General features: G+C 41.4%; 1 protein-coding gene across 2 annotated transcripts; it reads left to right on the forward strand.

Moving 5' to 3' along the window:
* The first annotated feature begins 721 nt into the window (after positions 1 to 721).
* Positions 722 to 17,984, forward strand: rbm33a (RNA binding motif protein 33a). 2 transcript variants are annotated; one of them, XM_077736200.1, is made up of 19 exons: positions 722 to 958; positions 1,702 to 1,777; positions 1,923 to 1,971; positions 2,048 to 2,118; positions 2,420 to 2,669; positions 4,645 to 4,755; positions 4,891 to 5,056; positions 5,127 to 5,317; positions 5,487 to 5,874; positions 6,786 to 6,847; positions 9,655 to 9,787; positions 10,139 to 10,494; positions 10,934 to 11,176; positions 11,295 to 11,585; positions 11,906 to 12,604; positions 14,429 to 14,623; positions 15,668 to 15,847; positions 16,157 to 16,245; positions 16,682 to 17,984. In XM_077736200.1, exons 1-19 carry the CDS (start codon positions 940 to 942, stop codon positions 16,728 to 16,730), a joined length of 3,618 nt encoding a protein of 1,205 aa, XP_077592326.1. In that variant the 5' UTR covers positions 722 to 939; the 3' UTR covers positions 16,731 to 17,984. The 2 variants fall into 2 exon arrangements, with proteins under 2 accessions (XP_077592326.1, XP_077592325.1); XM_077736199.1 differs by lacking the exons at positions 16,157 to 16,245; positions 16,682 to 17,984 and having other exon boundaries at positions 5,523 to 5,874; positions 15,668 to 15,889.
* Positions 17,985 to 18,480: the final 496 nt, after the last annotated feature.

Below are 18,480 nucleotides of genomic sequence, written 5' to 3' on the forward strand. Positions count from 1 at the left end.
GTTTGTAATTAATATTTAATGAAAATAGATGTATAGTATTTAATTCTATGCAGGGACAGACACAAAAATGAAGAAAGAGACCAAGTGATTGAACTTAATATTGCTTTTTTAATCCTCTCCGGTCATTAATATGCACACTGTCTTTCACAAAGTGCACGACCGATCCCCACCATCAGCCATCTTTGCAGATATTGACCTGGCTGGTGCCACAAAATTGCTCCTTCCTCACAGTGGGAACCCATAATGAGGCAATACAAAGAGGTTTCACTTGACTGCTCACCTCTCTTTGGTTGTCTCTCACCGTCTTTGTTGACCTTTTTTCATCCCAGGAGGAATTTCGGGGGGGCTGGAATTTCCCTGAAATGGACAGCAAACAAATTGTCCAATATAAATGATGAATGACAAGGGGATAAGATCAAGACTATGCACTGTTTTGAATTTTTATGACTGGAATAATTTAGAATAGCATTTTATTTCAATGTGCCTGTATTCATAACTTTGCCACTTCTGGAGTCTCTAAGCAGTATTTTACCTTGTGATGTTTTATTTAAATTTTATTGCTTATTCTACATATGGAAGAGTAAAATAGGAATGATATCTTGGCACTTAGCTTGTGAATTGTGTCTTTTCACAGCCAGTCTTCACTATTGCATATTCTTGTTATTCTGGGCCTCGCCAATAGGAGTCACTGTTAATTCCTCAGCTACATTGAATCGTTGGGAGCGGAAGCTGACAGCTCTGCCATGTTTGTTCTCTCCAAGTTAGCAATTTAGCCAAGCGGGGGGCCAACCATCCGCGATTGTTGTTGTCGATGTTCTGTTGAAACGCCACTCATTTAAAATCCCAGTTTGTCTCGATCGCGATGTCGAGTTATTAAGCAGATAAATGTTCATCGGATCCGTGTAGTCACACGCGTTAGAAGGAAAGCGCTCCTGCAACATGACGGCCAATGATGAGGGTAGGTGGATCTTTTCTTCTCCATGGCTGCAATGCTTACTTAGCCGAGTGGCTAACATTGTTGTTTTTGTTGACATTAGTCATCAATCCTGATGTTGTTACATAAAGCATCAGATCTGCATGGGTCAATAAAATGTTATTTGTTAGGATTTTGGAAGATCGGATTCAATTTTTAAACTAGATCGACCTCCGGGGTGATCATCGTATTTAGCATTGGGGGAAATGTGTATACCGACTTTCATATTGCCAGGAGGGCAGATCATTTAAAATACTTGCATTTTCAGTAATGTTTTGCATGCTACTTTGGTAGAAAAGTCATTTCGTGCATGCATTACAATGTATTTATTATAGTGCATCATAGATCCAGTTATTCGCAGAGGATGACCCTTTAGATCTGTAATACGTCATAAAATGATTGCGGGTTATGAACAAAATCGTATGTAAATCTGCTATGTACGCTGTATTTTAGTGGAGAAAAACATTCATCCTATTTCCTGGAAATAATGTAATAGATATACATAGGCATAAACATTGGATCTTCATGAGGTAAGGAGCACATGTGAATGTGATGTTTTTAAAATCCAGATTATATTTGTCATAATAATGGTCATATTATATTTCTGGGGGCGTCCTATTAAGATATTTTATTAAATAATGTTAGATTGGGGTGGGTATGGCCAGGGCAGTTGGTAGAGCGGTTCATCAAAATATCATTGGTCAAAATATACATTTTTTTTAATATAGATTACTCCTTTGAGTATGACAAGCCAGGAACGGAGCGTTCACGCAGGAGGAGGGGTGAAGATGATGATTTAGAGAGGTAAGTAAACTCCCGTGTTTAATTGAAAATTAAAAAAAAAAATCATGTAAAATGTTGACTTACATCAATACCAATATAAAGGATTTTATAATGTTAATATAACATGTATGTTCTGAATTTAATGGATTTGTCTTTTCCCGGAAAGTGACCTGGAAGATTATTTGTTGGAAGAATTTTCACCTTTGGGTAAAAAGGTAAGATGATTTATATATGTTTATATGTTCAAATGTTTCCATACACATTTGAACATTTTCCATGGTTCCCATCCAGAATCTTTCTGAAGATGAGGATGAAGAGCTGAATGATGCTCTCCTGCAAAGTGATGAAGATGAACTAATGGGGTAAGCAATATCATTCATTTATTCAAGGCAGTAGAGTACCTAGCTATAGGCAGAACCATCCTAATGTCAATCTACCATTAAGCTGCTACTACTACTATGTCATATATTGTATTTTTAGGTCATATACTAAAACCCAGGCAGTGCAAATACCTTAAGAGCTATTTAATCATAAACAAAAATCAATAGGCATTAGAAAATGTGCTTTGCTAAAATATGTTTTTGATTCATCATGCAGTTTGCAGGCAATACTTTAAATCATTATTTCCAATTCACATTAAAAGTGGTATTTGTATGTGTACAGTGGCCAGGAACTGAGCCTCAACACATCACACTTATTGTACCAACAAGAAAGCACGCATAACTACTCTGATGATGCCGTCAACTTGGGCACCGACGACTACGAGGATGTGGGCGTGGAGTCTGGTTACTCCATAGATCAGCAGTACACTGAAGACTACACCCAGGATGAAATGCCCCAAGAACAAGTGAATTACACTACAGACCAAGTGCTTGACATCCAAATCAATGAGTCCATCGACGGAGAATTTCAAGTGAGTTTATCTGAATTAACTATGTGGTCTCTTTTTAATAGGGGCTTCCAAACCTCTGTGATGATCTGATATTGTTCAGATGATGACAATAGTGCAGCATAACCAAATTGGGCATAGTATGCCAAGTTGTCTTGGAAATAAAGTGATTAGTGTCATATGTATGGAGCCAAACAACACATGAAAAAGAGCTTATTTAACTCTTTTTGACATCTAAAGCATAGCCCCTTTAGATATATGATGTAAATTATTAGTGGTGTATCCAACATGAAATAAGCAAAATAGCCCAGGGCAGCTAGTGGAGTAATGTAGAGGTTGCCCTTCATTTAAATCTACTGAGGGGATAGTGAACATAGGTTAAGTAAGCTCTATGAGATCTTCTCATTAATTTGTTTGATTGGTTGGTTCTATTGTAACTGCCTTGGTATTGCCATTCATGTGTTCTGTCAGTATAAACACAGTTGTATTGAATGGCTCACTTGAATTGTGCATGGGAATAAACTGTCAAAATATGATACATGCATTATATTGAAATTGGGAATTTGAAATTGCTAATGTAAATTTAAATGTTTTGATATATTTTTTTAGAATCTGAAATTTAGTACTTGGCCACAAGGACTTCTAATAGTTGAATACTTTTAAGGTCATGCAATTATTAATACCAGGATTTGGTATTATGCCAAAATGGTCATTATAGCAATGTGTTTATTATTTGTGAAGGACTTTTCCCTTTGAGTGACAGTAAGTATCAGAAATCTTTTCAGGTAAAGGAGATGTAGGCTCCAAGTCTTTTTTTTCTTTTTTTTTTTTTTGGTGCTTGCTATCTCCCCACCGTCATCGGTTAATTTCTCCATCACACGACGTTTACGCTGACGGCTTGTTTGGCGGAGTGCCATTGTGACCTTGGGCCATGGTATCTTTGAGCGAGTAAGGAGATGCTTTGTGCTGCCAGTCGCTGAGGTTAATGTGTGCAAGTGGGTGGGTGGCTGTTTGATGGGGAGCTTTTATGTGGATCTGATAATGCATCATGCAGGTGAAAAGATTATTGACCTTCCCGAGGACAACCCTATACACGTCCCGGGTGATTGATGGTGAGCTTCTCTTTATTTGTCCACACACAAACACAGAGATAAGCGTCAATCTCCGCGCAAATGTCCGCCGTGGTTCATTTAACCAGCATGGCATGCTGTTTTGTACTTGGAAAAACTATTTGGGGACTCTACTTTTAACCCTTGAGAGAGGTTAAATTGGACTAAGATATATGGCAGTTTTCACCAGTTTCCCTACTACGATAATTACCATATTTTCACATCTATAAGGTGCACCACATTAAAAAGGCGCACTGCATTATAAGGTGCACCCTCAATAAATGACACATTTGATTTTTTTCCATATATAAAGTACTTCATAAAATAGACCATGAGTAATTAACTCTGAGAACCAATTTAAATTGCTTTTAAACCCATTTTAAGGGATTATGCACCCATTTTTCCATCATCCTTCTACCAACTCCAATATTTCGCTACTATTTATTATTATTACTTTTTATAGATCCTTCAACCAATCAACTCTGAGGTACCTCAATAGTCATACTCAAATATCACATTATGAATTTGCAAGCTGTTCTGCGTTTCATTCTTCTAATATCTGCAGAGTGGAGTTTTTTTTTCTCCCCTCTCAAAAAAATTTGCCAAGATTTTCCATATCATGTCCATCATTTACATCTCATTGACTTTCAAATGCTGTCAGGAATAGTAATGAAGCCGTGCTCCTACTGTTATGTTAATTTCCAATCGGAAAGAGGAGGCGGGTGGGGTTTAACATGGTGCCTACCGTAAAATCCTTTGCACAATCTTTTTGTTTGCCTTTTTTCTAATTAGGTTTTTTATTTACTTATTTGGGTATCTGGACTGAGTCTGTTCCACAAATAAACTATGGTAAATTGCTTCCCTTAACATTTTACTATCTATGTCTACAGGACAATGAATATCAAACCTATGAGGATGGAAGAGTCCATGTTCAAGTGCAGGATTTGGAGAATGAACAGCAACAAATGGCACAAGACTCGCAGCTATTTGAAACATCAGAGGTAAGTAATAATATAGCCACAAGTAGACTTTTTGTTAAATTATGTGATTAGCAAAAGCCATTTTCTGGCTCTTTTGGCTAATTGCAATAAACACGGATGGAGCACATTCATCATGAATCATTTTATTTACCCCAGGTTGAAAAAGAAGCCCAGCCCGAAGACCCAAAAGAAGACTCTGATGACGACGATGATGAAGATGGAGACTCCGGTCGTATCCGCTTCAAGTCAGAGCGAAAAGATGGCGGGATTGTGCGCCTGGCTGATGCTGGAACTAAGCGGAGGAACATCCCAGAAACACTAGGCAAGAAATAGATTTTAATCTTCTCTTGAATGTTGCAAAGTGTGATTAAATACTTGTTGTTGCACTTCAGAGTTGTCAGACAAGGCCAAAAAAGATCTCATAGAGTTCGAGCAACAAGAACGGCAAAAACGGCAAAATCGCTATGGCGGCCGAGGAAGAGGAGGAGGCTACACTGGTTTTGGCATGCACAACATGAGAGGAGGAAATCGCGGAAGAATGAACAACCATGGCTTCAACCAAAGAGGCAACATGGGAATGCGGGTAAAACTAAATCCCATTTATAATCTTGTCGCTCATTGACCAATGTTAAAAAATACAAATCTAAATATTCTGCCTTATCAAGGAGGGTAATTTAAATTTGATGAAGCGTAAGAACAAGGCTAACAGTATTGCTCTTTCCTTCCCGTCCCTTCTCACACATCATCATCAGTCCTCTCGAATGCCTCTACTCCATCTTCCCCATCAGCAGCAGCAGCAGCATCACCACTCTTTGTTCCGGCCGCGAGGACCCCACCCCTTCCAAGATCATGGGCGACCACATGGGCAGCAACCCCTACAGCCTCTTATCCCGCCACACATGACCCACCGATTGCCAACACTCCAGTCCCAGATTGAGCCACCACCACCAAGACCACTGGCCTCCCCACCTCCCAGTTTCGGCCATCACAACCAACATCAACCACAACACCACCATCACCATCATCAGCAGGCGCCTCCACCACCACCACAGCAGCAACAGCCACCGCAGCAGCCCCCACAACCTAAAAACATTCACATTAATCCTCATTTCAGAGGCTCCGCGCCATCCTCCGTGCCAGGTTTGTATTCCTAAGTGGAAAAATACATGTATTTATGCGAGGGTCAGCAATGATACATAACTACATTTCGACCACATGGGCACGAGCAGACCAATTCCTCCTTATTATATCCACTAGCCGCCTCAGGCTCTCTGGAACATTTTGCATTGTAAATGGGCCTCACCGGATTAGCAATTTTTCCTTTTTTTTTTTAAATATCCGCACAATTTAAAATCTTGGTGCCAATCTGTTTTTTTTTTGCCTCTTCACTGCCAGGACCACATATTTGGATTAGAATGTCATTTGGTCATTGGGGTGAATGACAAGTGAAGAACCCTCCCACTAATAGGCTTATCTTTTTTGTTGATTTTGTCTGGTGACAACCACATTTTATTCTTTCTGATGGGTTTATCTGACCTGCCTTTCCCTGGACATACAAAAATTTAGGGATAGAATGGAGGTTTTTTTTTCATGCTTTTGCTTCAGTGGCAAAAATGCATCTACCTTAAAATTAATTAATGAAGTGAATCGGAACCATTTTTTTTCAGTGGTAATTTCATTTTTAAAGCCTGTAGAATGATATATAGATATTACTGTAATTTGGGACAAAGACTAAAACAGATTACCAAATAATTACCAGTTTACCAAGTAATTTAGTATTTTGCTTTAAGATATAGACAACTTTGATGGCTTTCTACATCATAATGCAATTCAATAGCTGTACTTTCTTTCAAATTGACTAGCTGGTAAACTAGGAGTCAATGTGGTAATCCTTCTTGTGGCTCTTAATCTACGTTAAATAATGCAATCTCAATGTGTCTATTGTAAAATTCTATTTAATAATTGCCTCCGTCTTCTCTGACTACTGCCCCTCATTTTCATTTTCCCTCCCCCTCTCCAAAATCCCCCTCCACACCCCTCTTTTATTGCAGTGCCCTTGATGCCTCCTGCTCCGAGCCAACCCAGGCCTGCTGTGGGTCCTCAAAGGTTCCCTGTAAGTAGCAGCTGCTCCCCCCTCCCCACCCCCTGCCGATGCTATTCGCTAGAAAGCTATCTAGTGTGAACGTATCATTACAGCAATTAGAGCCGTCCAAGCACTGTTCAAGCCAATTTGTAAACACTGATACCAGGCGCACAACTGGAATGGGGCGATAGGCGCTTTAGACGGGTGGAAGTGGGCGTGCCGTGGTGGGACTTAGTTAGCGGCTCGTCATGGATGGGCAGGAGCTCAGGCCGACCCTTCTCGGCACATAATGGAAGTCAGGTTTCACTGCGAGTTCAAATTTCCTTTCTAGGAGCGTCCCAAAGGCATGGAGAGTGGTATTTGGGTTAATGAAACATGCTGGTATTTTCATGGGGCTCAAGGGGGTGGGTGGGCCCCTCGCCCTTTTGTACCATGTATTTATTCCAAAGCCAAATTTCACGTCAAGGATCTGGAGTCCTCCTGTTAGAAAAGAGGCTTTATTTCACTCTCAGAGGATCTGACTAAAGGATGACAGAAATGCCTTTAAAGTCAGATAGCTGGCTTTTAGTGACTAGATTTTTCCCCCCCGAATCGAATGGTACCTCGCCATTACGTCTTTTCAGAATGCGCCTTTTTACATGGTTGCGTCCTGTGTTGTCATGCAATTTTACACTGGCGGCAATCCTCATCAAAACATAAGTATATTTTATTTTCCTCATCTCCCGACTGCCAGTGTCATTATTTTGCGGTTAATTTCCCCACGCACCCTATTTGTGCTGTATTGATAGCCCAACAGCGGGGGGTTGTTTATTTCTTTCTTCTATCTAAATCTGACAGTGCTAGCTCGAGGGGGGGGGGGGTGCAAGGATACGCAGAAAAGCAGTTTGATGAAGAGCGTAGTGTCAATTCCCGTGCCGCCAATCGAATTTAAGCAGCCGTTGCCACGGTCACCATTTGAAATGCACGTGTCATTGCAACCCGGGAACGTCCCATTTATCAGTGGACGTGTGATTGCTAGTGATTATCATACATTATCATCCCATCAGATCCAATTGCTGGAGGGAACAGTGGGGGGTTTGGGCTTAAGATGTATTGAACAGAATTTTCATCAGGGTGGTTTGGAAATTCTTACTGGTTAATTAATGGAACCCAATTAGACTTTTGTTTCTTCCCTTGGTGCCCAAACATCACCATACGCTTGTCCATAAATGATCAAGTACGTAAAGGGGATGATTTTATAGTGATGTCATGTTTGAAGAAGCTCTTTTAGTTTCTTGACTGTCTATCGTAAAGTTTATGGGTATTTGCGTAAAAAGCTTTTCTCTTTTATTTGTGACTGCTGAATTTAGTTAAATGGCAGTTTGTATAGAAGCAGGAACAATAAGAGACATTACACAGTTCCTTAAACTAAATCCATGTTCGCCATTTGCATTCTTTGCGATCTCTCATTATGATTAGTCTTGGTTATCCCTTGGCTAGCATGAGCTCAACATCACTCACATATTGAACAGCCCCGTAGCCTGTTTATAGCGGATTAGAATTGAGAGGATGAGCCGTGCCATTATATGGACGCCTGAGTCCTCATTGTGCAAACCTGCCCGTCTTGACCTTTTTCAGACACTTGGTTGGTGCTCCCGGAGTGACCCCCCCTCCTACACCTCCCTGTCTTTGTTAAGCCCTTTTGATTAACTTTCTGTTAAGCAACTTTTGGGGATTCAACGTGCCTTCCAGCTTTTTTGACGCCTCCCAAAAACATGGCCACGTGGCAGAGGAATGAAGATGGATTAAGCCTTGATAGCATCTTAAGTCATTCTCAATAGGCTAGGAGGAGGATAGGAGCATCCCATTTGTGCAAGTGGCACATGTTGAATAGCAGGTTAATTTTTCAACAGAGAGGAATTTTTGAAAGAACAATGGAGACTGTTATGAGAGGTAATTGAATTCCAATGAGGGATTAGATGCTTGTTATCAGCTTTTCCTTTGGAAGATAGATGGAAAGTATGCAATGGTTAGAAAGCTAAAGTGCTTCAAACAATGATGAGGGCACTTATCCCCTCTTGAAATCCTCCCGCCTTGTTAGCCTCGACGTTTCAAAAGCTTTTTCAAGGCCCAAGTAGCATTAATGCCGATTATACTGATTGGCACCCATGTTCAATTCCAGGTATAATCCAAAATTTGCACTTTTCCTCAGTCCAGCCAGTGTGATTACCATATTCTTGCAAATAATGGCCATGATTGCGTTTATTTATTCACCTGCATTGGAAGAACAGTTTATACAAATACTGTAATTGGAATTTCATAATGAATAGCGTGTTACCTGTAGTGGTAATATTTGATTTTCTGGTACATGTGTCATTATAGAAATTATGGTCTATATTTTGCCAATTAGTGTGGAGACCACCAATTGAAGTAATTGATGGAAAAAATAATATACATTTATTTTTATAGAAAGGATTTGTGTCAATGTCCTCTTTTTTGAGTCATTTGTTTTCAATGAAAACCAGTCGTTTTAAAAATTAATTATTTTTTGTTATTTTAAAGAGACAGAAAATATTTTTCCCACTACATGAACTATTTCACACATTTTATATTGCTTTATTTATTATATACTATATGTAATGAACAGGAAGAAATTCACAAAATATTCTCTTCCATAGTACTTAAAATGTCCTCAAATAGTATTTTTGCCCAAAAAATGTGAAGTCAATGCACACAATTTCCTTTTTGTGACCCCCCCAAAGAAATGATGAGTCGTACCAGATCTGTCCTCTCCGTGGTGATTTTGACACCTGTGTTCTAGTAGTACCTTTTTAAATGTATTCTTTTTGGTTTCCAAGGGACCGGGAGACTTCCATCAGCACATGCCAAATAATTTTGGTCAGCCCCAGCGGCCTCCTCATCACATGGAGCCTTTCAGGAACCCACCGCATCAAGGCCCCCAGGACAGAGAGCAGCCCCTCTTTATAGGAGGTGAGTCCCATGCCAAGCTTGCACAAAGGTTACATTGCTTCTCCTGGCAGAGTTAATTTTATTCCACATCACCTCTGGCGGTTGTACCTACAGGGCGCGCCCCAAGAGCAACACTCATGTTAAATGCATGTTTGTCCATATGCTGTACATTCATTTGAATTGAGCTGCGGGAAAAGGGCATTAAACATATTATTTTTGCATTGCCTTTTACTAAATGTAGTAGCTGTGCTGTTTACCCTTTAACCTTGATACCACTTTCAGCTATCATGTTTCTCACACACAGTACACCTGCAGAGGGAATTTCTGAAGGTTAAGTATTCTATTGTTTTTTTTTTTTTGCTTGTCATACAGGCCCAGAACGTGCAGATCCGGCAGGCTTTCCGGGCCAGCTCATGTTTGATCACCAGGGCCCCAACACACATATGAACAGCAATCTACAGCAGCAAATGCCCGCACAGGGCCACATGGGGTTCGGTCCACCAGGACCAGCCTTTGGCCAGCCGGGCCCACAGGGCCCACTTGGACTGTTCTCCAGAGAGCCTCCGAGACCCAGCCTACCCCCACCTCAAGGCCACCAGGGGTTGGTTGGCTTGAATCAGCAAGGTCCCCCCCCTCCCAACCAGGCCAGGCCCTTCATGAGCCCTCGTCAGCCCTTTAATCAGCAGGGGGGGCTTTTCCCTCATCCACAAGCCCAATTTGGCATGCAGGTACAATTGAGAGCAGTTACTTTTTATAACCAACATTTTAGTTTTTGAATTTTTAGGTTTTAAGACATTTTTAATCCTGTTCCACGTTGGTTCTCATAAGGCATTTTACTAGCTGGGGTTTTTATTTACTCTGCATTTGATTATTTAATTGATTGCTGCACCCGAACAATATTTACACAAATAAATACCAGCAGCAATCATATTCAGCCCAAGTGGAGCGTAAAGGTTAGACTACTTACTGAGGCCAGATCTACATTATGAGACATAGACAAGAGCGTCCTCTAGTGATCATAGGTCATACCTTTCGTCAGTGTTTCTCTCCATATTTTTAGGTATTTTAGAAAATTTTGCAATAATCCTGAAATGCTGATCTTATTTTAGTGTGTTTTTGCACTAGTTAAACTGCATAAATAACAAGAAAACCATTGCTATTCTTCAGGGTTTGTTACACTGCCCCCCTCAGCCTCTGATTCAGGATCCTCTACCTGGCCATCAGCCCATGCACCAACAACAACATCACCATCACCAGCAGCCACAACAACTCAATCTCAACGAACCTCCTCACTTGATGCACCACGGCCCGAATCTCTTCCAGCAACAGCCCCCTCACGGCAGTCCGAGGCAGTCGAGCCCCCGCATCCAAAACCTACCACAACGCAACATGGGCAACAGGCAAAGAATGGTGAGATGGAGTTCCTCAATACTGGTGTAAAAAAAAAAGTATTTCTTTAACATGGAATATGTAATATTTCCACTTTTAAATTTCAATTTTAAAAACTATTCCATCCTGCTTTTTTCAGAACACACCTCCTTCCAAGCAAATCCACCCTCAGCGCAACAGCAACCTACGGGAGCTCCCAATAGCACCTGGCAATACAAACATGAGCGCCTCCCGCCCCACCGGCCCCCTCCGTACCAATGTCATGCCTGTTGCCAAGGCAACGCAAGGGGTGCGTCCCATGCAGCGTGCTCAAGCGGTGCCTGTAGGCGGCAGAGGAAGAGGCCAGGTTGCTGCCAATCCCACCCCACAGCCCCTGGCTATGGGCAGGACAGTGGTTTGCAAGGAAATCACGGGCAATGCACCAACACAGGTCAGATTTGGAGATTTTAAAAAATGTATTGGTAGTTTGACAGCATTCTCTCTTTTGACTGCTTCAATGTTTAATTTTTAAATGAGCAGGTCAGTAATGAGCACCACTGCTAGGTTTAGTCAAGCATATTAGCAGGTAGGAAACTATTCAAAACATAATCAAATAGTCACTAATGGCAGTAGCTTCTTTCCATTTGGGGGCACAGATCAATACAATTGCCTCTTCCAATGCTATTTACATTTCAATGTCATGCCCCATCCACTCCTCTGTAAATAATTGCGCATTTGTTTTATTGTTTTTTTTTTTTTTTTACCCCCCAGCCACCAGATCCAGACGAGGACGAAGAGACTCGGCAATATCGGCTGAAGATCGAGGAACAGAAGCGCCTCCGAGAAGAGATCCTGAGAAGGAAAGAGCTGCGAAGGCAGATGCAAGCCGGCGTCAGGAAGAAGGAGCTGCTAGATAGAATCAGTACACAAGCCCCAACCCAAAGCAACCCCGCTTTAAAGCAGACGGTAACCCCACAGAACCAACCGGCCCCACCCGCCCCGCCACAACTGCTGGCACCGGCGCCGCAGCCACAACAGGGGCAACGACAACCTCCTCCACAGCTAAGGCCAGGACAGCAGGGCAATCCCAATGGTGCCCCTCAGCTGCAAACGCCACGTCCCAACGTCAAGACGCGTTTGCAGATGGGGAGGGGAAATAGCCAGCAGCTACAGACTCTCCGACCCGGTCCGGACCAGCAGCGAAGTCAGCCCCCACCACCAAGCCCTCTACTGCAGCAGAGAAGGGCAAGTGGGCCGCTGAATGTAAACAAACCCCCCGCCGCTCCCAACCAGTTTACTCAGATCCCCCAACCAAACATTCCTGTGACTCCCGCGCTGGGGCTATGCCAGCCCCAGGCTCAAGGACTTCAACCTGGGGCGAAAAGAACAGTGATGCAGCGGGCCACGCTCGCTGACGGCGAAGGCCAGCAGGTGCCGCAAAAAGTCAGAGTGGTCAAACTTTCCGGCGTGGTGAGCAAAGCTTTACACTTTTTTCTTACATTCCAGGGGATAGTTATAATCAGACACATGTGAACAAGCTTTATCCAGTTTTCATGCAAAACGAGGTGATTTATAATGCAGAAAAACAGTGGTTTAATTGGAATAACGTATTTGCACGACTATAAGGCGCACTTAAAAGTTTTAAATTTTCTCCAAAATAGACAGGGCGCCTTATAATCCAGTTTGATTTATATATGGAAAGAAAATTTAAATCTGTCATTCATTGAGGGTGCGCCTTATAATGTGATGCACCTTATAGTTGTGAAAATACAGTCGTTCTCATTAAAAAATGAACAATTTAATTGGGTGGGTGGAAAATGGTAATGAAAAATATGAGGATATTCGCTATAAAGACACTCAAATAAGACAATTTGAGCAATTTTCACCCATGCGAGCCTTACAGGGACATCCATGTCATTTTGCTGAAATTGATCCCTTATTCTTGATTAGACGGGGGAGCTGATATTTAGGACGCACTGTCTTAACGAACCATGAAAGAAAGTCGTGTGACATTTATCCACAAAGTTAGGGAACATCTCGTGACTGCTTTTAAAGGTTGACATGTTCTTATAAGGGCAACTTCTAAAGACAGTAGGGGGGTTTCACAGAGTGACAGTAACCACACTAAAGCCCACCCTGATTATCACTAGCGCCATTTTCTCCTCTCTTGATAAGTCAATGCTGTGCCTTTTAATTACCCAGCAATCTGTATTGAAGGATCACAAAAGCATGTTAAACATTCATACTGATGTTTGGAATAAGACGCCCATCCCGGAGGATGGCGCTGGCTGCAGATGAAGATAAGTGGGTGTCAGCGCCTTAATGGAAACCTGCGACTCGGCTATCGGACGTGCCACATCTCGGAGGGGCAACGGATAACGGCAAATAGAAATGGCGAAAAGATTCTCTCCCTTTTTTCTCATTGTTCCGCTGTCATCGACGAGAGCTTGACAATGTTATCTGCGTTCTCTTCCTCCCCGCCATCTCTCCGTGGCTTCTTCCCCCCCGTCGAGCCGTCCCTCAGGTGCGAGGCAACAAAGGAACGCCGATCCAAGACCCTTGTAATTAATCTTGGCTGCTCGAAAAAGCAAGAAGGAGGGAGCTGTAGCGTAATACCTGTGTTAAGAAAGTTGCCACTTTTGAGGATTTGGATTTGTATGGCTTAGGAAAACTGATAAGAGGCAAAGTATATTTTCATCAGGGATAATACAAAGCATTGCGTGACACAAAGGCCTCGAAGGAGGAAGAGGAGGAGGAGGACGTGAGGGGGGATGGGGTACACATCCAGCTGCTGTCGTTCCAGTGTAATGCAGCTTAGTATTTGACGGGTCCGATTGGGTGCTTTGATTTCTATAGGGGGGGGATTAATCCATTTACTACACTACTGTGTGTGTGTGTGGAGGGGCGGGATATGTTAGCAGATATTGCCTCTTTTCTCTGCACGTATTGATCCGTCACTTCACAGAGTCTCACGCAAGAGACGACCTTCAATTCCTCTCCACGTGTCAAAGCGGCCCACTTTGAGCTGTGACTTTATTTGATAATGAGTCCATCACTTCGCCTAGTCGATCGTTATTCGGAGCTGAGAGACTTTACTCAATATACAGTTCACGATTTACAAATTCATTCAGTTTTTGGCGATTTTCCGTAAGAATACGCAAAATGATTCCAAATTCTTTTCTAAATAGGAATTAGTGTGAAGTAATGCCTCTTGACAATTAGTCTTATTATGCTCATGTTTCGTCATGATCCTATTTTCTAAAATTGTGGCTCGTCCTTGTATTCTTTTTACAGCCAGGAAAGGTCCCACCGGCCACAGGTATGCCAATGCAGCAAAGACAACTGTTCCAACGGCTAAGCCCTTGGACGGAAAACCCTAACAGGCAAGGCGTCCTTCGGAAGGTCACCATGGGCGAACAACAGCCGCATGGCGCGAGTGGAATGCAACAGGCGGGCCAAGGGGGCATTGTCAACATGCAGCAAAACAGGGTATGTCTGCAAGTTATAATAGCCTTGAGCAAAAATTCTATTCTTTAACTCACCCTTACATTTTAACATGCAGTACTATTGCTAATTGGAGGGATTTTTAAATGTATCACTGATAAATTTTCATGTATAGAAGTATTAATACTATATTTGTACTTCTTAAATATGGTAAGTTTCAGCTGAACCCCATTTTATTCAAATTAATAATTTCTATATATGTACCTTATTAAACAAGTATGGTGATTGTCTTTTAAATACACTTCATGGACAGTCTTAAATGATAAACTGCATTAGTGGTGCAAAAAAGTTAGTCAGTCATTAGTTTTATAGCTCCAAGGCAATCCTTGGTTTGCAATGATTATGAATGCCGCAAAGAAATGAAAAAAACCTCCTAATAGCATTACACTATTGTGCAAATTAAGTAAAAATAACTTTTTTTTGTCTATTATGAACAGTCCTGCCTTACTTTGACAGTTTCATAGCACCCATTATGGAGTTGTGCTGCAATAAATGTAATAAATATTGCTCTTGCACAGCTACATTACGTCGTACGCCGGTAGCCGTGAGATTAGACAATGTGCCAGGTGTATTGACAAGCAGAAAGCAGCGTTTCACGGGTGGGGACTACAGCAGGTCCCCTGGCCTCGCTGCACGCCTGTCACCACCAGGCTCCTGTCACACCCACTGATGCTGACAGGCTAAGGCAGCCACCATAACACTGCTCGCACACACAATGCTCCCCCCCCACGCCCATCTCCCTTTTGCATCAGACGGAATATACCTCTCACTCACGGGCTCCCCCGTATGAAGACGTGCCAAGGCGCGTGCGGCATGTGCTGACATTGATGTTCTCTGTAGAAATATGATAAGTCAATCATAGCAAAGTCATCCATGACTGAGGTGTGTGCAAAGAAAGCAATGAATATCTCCTTTAGGGATCACTACCACTCTTTTTATCCACACTGGTAGATAAAGGATTGGTACGTCAGCATAGTCGGGGAAGAAAGGATTTGACTCACGCTAACATCCCGGTGGTTTTTGTTACAGGTTGTGGTGTCGGGCCGAGGAAGGGGGGATGTTCCCATGGGTCGAGGGGGTCCAATGGGCGCCAGGCAAGGACAGAGGGTCGATGAGAATCAACGGAGGACCGTCACCATTGAAGGGCTCTCGTTGTCCACTACTGACGTCCAGCTGCAGAGTTTACTGAAATCTATCGGTCCAATTGAGGCAAGTATCTGTTTGACTGACCAATGGGATTGCACAGTTTAAAAAAAAATGGAGAACTTAATAGAAAATATGCAAAATGTGATATTACTGGCATGCAGGAGTGACAGTTAACTGTGGAGCAGATATAGGAACTAAATTAAAGGTAAGACATAGTTCCCAAGCATGATCAGAAAGCGCCCTCTGTTGTTCAGATTATTTAGTTCCACATCTGTTACTGAAGTGGTCCTTCTATCTACATTCAAAGCGCCCTCTTGCGTTTTGGGGCAATCTCCTTTGACTTACAACTGACTTTTTATCATTTTATTGCAGATGTTCAGAATGATACCTCAACAAAGGAAAGCAGTTGCAACCTTTTCAAGCCCCCAGCATGCCGCCAGCTTTCAAATAAGCTTCCATAGGTAGGACCATTTATATATTTTATATTAATACAGTGGACACTCCATAGACAAAATTTTAGGGTGGAAATTTGAGATCCATTAGAGTCCTATAGAACTAATTGAAGCTACCTTTAGGGAATTTGTAAAATATCATTATTTCTTGCTAAAAAGACAAAATTGATAGAAAGGAATGTTAGATTAAATTTATTTGTGGGATGTTAGTAGACCGTTTTGTTATTGGTTAATTGCAACCAGAGTGCATTTGCATTAAACCTTGTTTCTTAAAAATGGATTGCTAGGAATTGCCACCATCAGCATGTAAGGTATGGATGTCTATTTAAAGGTACTTGTCTCAATTTAAAGACACACCCTATTCAAATCTTGATATGTTCTGCCATAGCAGGGATAATCCATACACACACACTATATTAACATGAATGTCACACTCACTCCACAGGCACATGATTGATTTATCCCACATTGATGTGAAGCTGATTGACGGATGAAGCGACTGCAATCATAACGCGACTGGTCAACGCCATTCTGCGCCCCATCCCCACCCGGACACACTCCCCAACCTCCAAACAACATCATACGATGCAATGCCATCGCCACCATTTGTTGGGTTAGTCAATTATCATGTCTAATCACTGGTGTCATCCTCGGAACTTGGAACAATTTGACGTGTAAAGGCATGATTTATTACGTGGTCCATAGTATTGGAATGACACTGGAGACACATTCAAGTCTAGTTTATTTTGTACAGTAGACATGGATAGTAAGATACAGGACAATGGTTGCTCCTCTTTTTTTCCATTCGTTTTTTGTTCGTCATTAAAAACAAAAAAGTTATTTTATTTCTTCAGGCTGAGTCTGTAGTCATATGTGCTTCCTCTCTAGATGGCAGCATCAGTTATTTAAAGCAGAATTGAGGCCTTCCACTTGTAACTGTCTTTCTAAACCAGGGTGTGGCGCTCTTCAGTTTAGTTCAGTTTGATAATTATGACCAGGAGTTTCTTTTCACTGATGGACATTTTAGTTGTTGACTAAGGAGTCGTCGTACAATGGTACTTTTTTTTAAATTAGCTGCCGTGTATTGTAGTATTCTGTACAGGATTTCTTCAGTTGTTTTATCATTTTTTTAGTATCAATACGAGCAGATGTTGAGTAGTATGTCTGTTCAGCTGTGTTGACTGACTCCTTTTCAGTTGAAATTGTGGAAATCCAAATAGTCTGAATAGTTCGATAATCCTTAGCCTCTGGGTTGCTGCAAGTCAGAATAAATATACTTGTAGTATACAATATCAGGTCGCTTGAGGCATTGCAATGTCAGACAACTTGATGCACTTTTAACATTTAGCTCACAACACAGTGTTAAAAGAGAATTTCTGACAAAGTGACAAACTGCAGTTTTTTAAACTCAAAGCATCAGGTTTAGGAGCAAAATCAATTTACCCCAAGTATTGCTCAAATACTACAATGATTTAATTTTATAGCCACTTAGAATTTGAAGGGGGCAACCATTATCCATGTAGAAATCAGATGTACATACCAAAACGTTGTCCCACACACAAAGAAGGACATTTTATGTTAAATGTCCAGCCGTAAAAAATATTTTGCTTTTAATTTCTGTTTAAATGATAATGACCGCAATTGTGTTCGTGTAGAAGGAAGGAAAAAAAATATTTCTTGAGGGGAAAATAAAAAAGATGGCCAATATAACCGTGGACAAGCGGGTATGTGAAGCCGGTTGAACTTCAGCGTGTCTGACGTCCATATTTCTGCTGCATTTTAGAAAGTAGATGTCATATATTTATGTTCTTATAATGTTTTATTGCATATACCACCGATGGGGAATCCTTAAATGGACCAGTATTTTTTTGTTACCTCCTTACAAGTACTACCTCACAAATAATAAGGGGATTGCCACTGAATTTTCCCAAAAAAAATGAGACGAGAGATTATTTGAAATGTTTTGGCCAAGAAGAAGGTAAAGATGGCTCTTTTTGATAGTTATTTTGTACGTTACACACAGGGAGTGTTATAGGTAGGAATATATAAATAGTGGTTTGTTACACACATACCGATAGGCTGAACTATAGTGACCATATTCAATAATGTTTCTCTTATAGTGGCTATAGGCAATACTTAACATAATCCTCAATCATATGTGCTGACAATTATGAATGTCTGTTTTATAGACAACATAACAAATCCTTGTATTTTCAATGCGATAATTGGAATGTGAAATATATA

The sequence above is a fragment of the Stigmatopora nigra genome, chromosome 16 (genome assembly GCF_051989575.1).
Source record: "Stigmatopora nigra isolate UIUO_SnigA chromosome 16, RoL_Snig_1.1, whole genome shotgun sequence".
Taxonomy (NCBI): Eukaryota; Metazoa; Chordata; class Actinopteri; order Syngnathiformes; family Syngnathidae; genus Stigmatopora; species Stigmatopora nigra.